At 32.2% G+C, this 3,478-nt stretch overlaps 1 protein-coding gene across 1 annotated transcript; it reads right to left on the bottom strand.

The window, feature by feature from the left end:
• Positions 1-445: 445 nt before the first annotated feature.
• On the bottom strand, positions 446-1,640 carry LOC124187474. The gene is made up of 2 exons (XM_046579688.1): positions 840-1,640; positions 446-701 (listed from the first exon to the last, which is right to left on the bottom strand). Exons 1-2 carry the CDS (start codon positions 1,624-1,626, stop codon positions 556-558), a joined length of 933 nt encoding a protein of 310 aa, XP_046435644.1. The 5' UTR covers positions 1,627-1,640; the 3' UTR covers positions 446-555.
• Between the last annotated feature and the right edge of the window lie 1,838 nt (positions 1,641-3,478).

Here is a 3,478-nt window from a genome sequence, read left to right on the forward strand (position 1 = left end):
AGAATTAATTTTATGTTTCCATTTTTCTCTATTTTCTTAATTAGATTTATGAAATCTTTTGCCATTTGAGTTTTTGAGGTTACTATGTAGGTGAATCTAGTGAAGTGGTCCACTGCCAGGTGTAAATATTTTTTTGTACTCTTATTGCCTTTAAAACCTCCTATTGTGTCTATGGAAATAATTTCGAAGGGTTCCTTTGCTGGACCAAGTTGAGATAAGGGTGCTTTGAAGCAGCCTATTCTGGATTTATTTTTAATGCAAGTTTCGCAAGATCTGCAGGTCATTTTTATGTGTTTGTACATATTTTTAAAATAAAATTTTTGACCGAAAGTTAATATTAGTTGTTTTGTGCCTATGTGACCTTGATCTACATGCATGTCCTTGATAAGAGATTTTCCGAAATCTTCGGTGATCCAAATTTTTTCTCTTTTGTTTAATACTTTTTTTTATTAGTTATGAATGTACTACTGATCAAAGAAACATTTGATCCAGAGTCGTATAAAGCTGTTGCTGGATTGCCATTTGCAAATATTTTTATTTTTATAAGTGGGAGGACTAATCGTTTTTTGATTCCTCTTGCCTAGCTAATATCTCCTGAACTTCATTATTATTTGTGACCCTGATATTTTCATTTTTAGGATTTTTACTTTGCCTATCTTTGTTATGGCATACTGTTTCCAAATGGAATCTATTTCTATATCCTAGTTTTTCGCAAATGCTACATGGCCTTTTCTCATTTTGGCTTTTCTTGTTTACATTTTCATTTTTCTTATCACTTATTTTCCCAATTTGTTTTAGTTTTGACATGAGACTGTCTACACACCCGATGGACTTTCTATCTAGTTTATTTTGAATAAACTTTGGTAAACTAATCACGATCATGTTTATTTGAGTGCTTACGGATAGGCTATCATCCGCTTCTAATAATAAGCTCCTTTTCTTTAGCGCATACTCTAGTAACGATCCGCTGTAAAATTTGAAATTGTAAGCATACTCAATGTCTACCCAGGACTGCGCGGCAAAGGTGTCGATAAAAGAGTTATTCCACGCTTCCCAGTTCAATAAAGAAATCTGTTTTACCGATACGCTATACCAATCTAACGCTCCCTTCTCTAGGAACAGTCTCAAAACTTCCGCGTATTTGTTTTGCGCGATACCCACTCTGTCACACTCCTGCACATATAAACGCATCCAATTACTCGCATTCATATTCTCACCATTAAACTTTTCCACTACCATGTCTTTCACGAGCGAGCTCGTTTTCCTCTCACTCGTGGCTGATGCCTCTCTGTTTCCGCTTGCCTCTTGCATTGGGGTATCCTCTTCAAGATATTCGTCATGAAAAACAACATTACCTTCCTCATCCAAGTAGATGTTTTCCAGTTCTTCAGACAACGTCAATACTACATTACGAAATTTGTTGCGTTGCTTCAGACTCTTGACTACGTTCTTCACAATAGCATTCTCGAAAAGCTTATCATGCTGAGCTCTCGTCTGCTTGTCCGCTGGAAACAAAAAACTTTCCTCTTGCCCAAGCAGCTGAATTTTTTTTACTTTCACTGCTGTACTTTTTGCTGAGTCTATGCCAGCCTCCGAGACGAAGTAAAATTTTGCTTTTTTCTCCATTGTATTGATTTGTAAGTGACAGACAGGGAACTTTGATGGAGTGGATTTGAGGTTATTAATCAACACTTGTATGATGTAGTAAACAACTGAAATATCAAATATTTACAAGAGTTAACAAAACGATAAGTTATTTACATTAATCGCACACACTTACAAACTAACCTGAATCAATACAGTTGCCGATAGCAAACCTTTGTTATGACTTTTGTATTGTCATTAGTGCTCGTAGCTCGGAGTCATCTTTCATACTGACTCTTTGCGCATGAGCCAACGCGCGGCGCTACGTAGCTTGGTAACGTACACAAGCTTACATGTATATATATATATGTATATATATATATGTATATGTATATATACATATATAGATGTATATATTCATGTATATATATATATATATATTAGGGTGGGTCAAAGAAATCAAGTATTTTTTTTTTTGGATTCGACACACGAAAACTAGTTCCTAGCTACCTCTAGAAAGTACTTACCAAATCTAAGCTCTTAATATTAACGGGAAGATTATGCTCATCATAGTGTTCCATTTTCAATTTAGTCTTATATAAAAATGGCCATATCTTATCACCAATAGATTGTTAAATTAGTTGCATCGTCAATATTCATAGGAAATTGAACGCTCCACAAATATGGTCGCTTATACTTTTTTCATTCATCTAACCATTTAAAAGATATTCAAGGTGAAAGGTTGGAGTATTTTAAGGAAAATAACTTTTTGTTTTGAATTTTGTAACTTACTAAAAAATAATTATTGTCAAATGAGTTTCAGATATTTTCATAGGAAATTGAACGCTCTACAAAAAAGGTTTCTTGTGGTTAATCGATTACTGTAACCATTTAGAAGATATCCGCAGTAGAATCCCAATGCCTGTTGATTTTAATAGTTTTTAAATAATTATTTCCAATTTATCCATTCAATTTATGAATTTTTACAATATTCATGAGAATCTGAGTTTATTTCGAAAGAATGACAGTTTGCAAGTTATGTCTTATCTTTTGTTTGAGAATATAAAATGAAGACTATTTTAGGCAATTAAAAGTTGTAAATGACGCAGCAGAGCGTGGAGTAGCGCTGGTATCTGAATACAACCAATGCTTGACAAAAAACGAAGACCAGTTTCAATTTTTATTGCAAGTTGTCAAAGAACATCGAGCAAAATTTCCGAATTGCAATAAAAGTCAATTTTTATAACTTAAACAAAAAGAAAAAATATATTTTTGTATCAATACTGTATTGAATTATAAAATTTCATATGGTAAAATAGAATTTTTTTTTTCTGCTGATATATTTGATGATATTTCTTAAATAAAAACTTTCTCTTTCTGGAATAGATCATAAATTATCTCAAAATCCATCAAATAAATGGATAAATTGGAACCAATTATTTAAAAACTATTAAAATCAACAGGCATTGGGATTCCACTGCGAATATCTTCTAAATGATTACAGTAATCGATTAACCACAAGAAACCTTTTTTGTAGAGCGTTCAATTTCCTATGAAAATATCTGAAACTCATTTGACAATAATTATTTTTGAGTAAGTTACAAAATTCAAAACAAAAAGTTATTTTCCTTGAAATACTTCAACCTTTCACCTTGAATATCTTTTAAATGGTTAGATTAATGAAAAAAGTATAGGAGACCATTTTTGTAGAGCGTTCAATTTCCTATAAATATTGACGATGCAACTAATTTAACAATCTATTGGTGATGAGATATGGCCATTTTTATATAAGACTAAATTGAAAATGGAAAACTATGATGAGCATAATCTTCCCGTTAATATTAAGAGCTTAGATTTGGTAAGTACTTTCTAGAGGTAGCTAGGAACTAGTTTT

This window comes from Neodiprion fabricii, unplaced genomic scaffold (assembly GCF_021155785.1).
Source record: "Neodiprion fabricii isolate iyNeoFabr1 unplaced genomic scaffold, iyNeoFabr1.1 ptg000069l, whole genome shotgun sequence".
In the NCBI taxonomy this organism is placed as follows: Eukaryota; Metazoa; Arthropoda; class Insecta; order Hymenoptera; family Diprionidae; genus Neodiprion; species Neodiprion fabricii.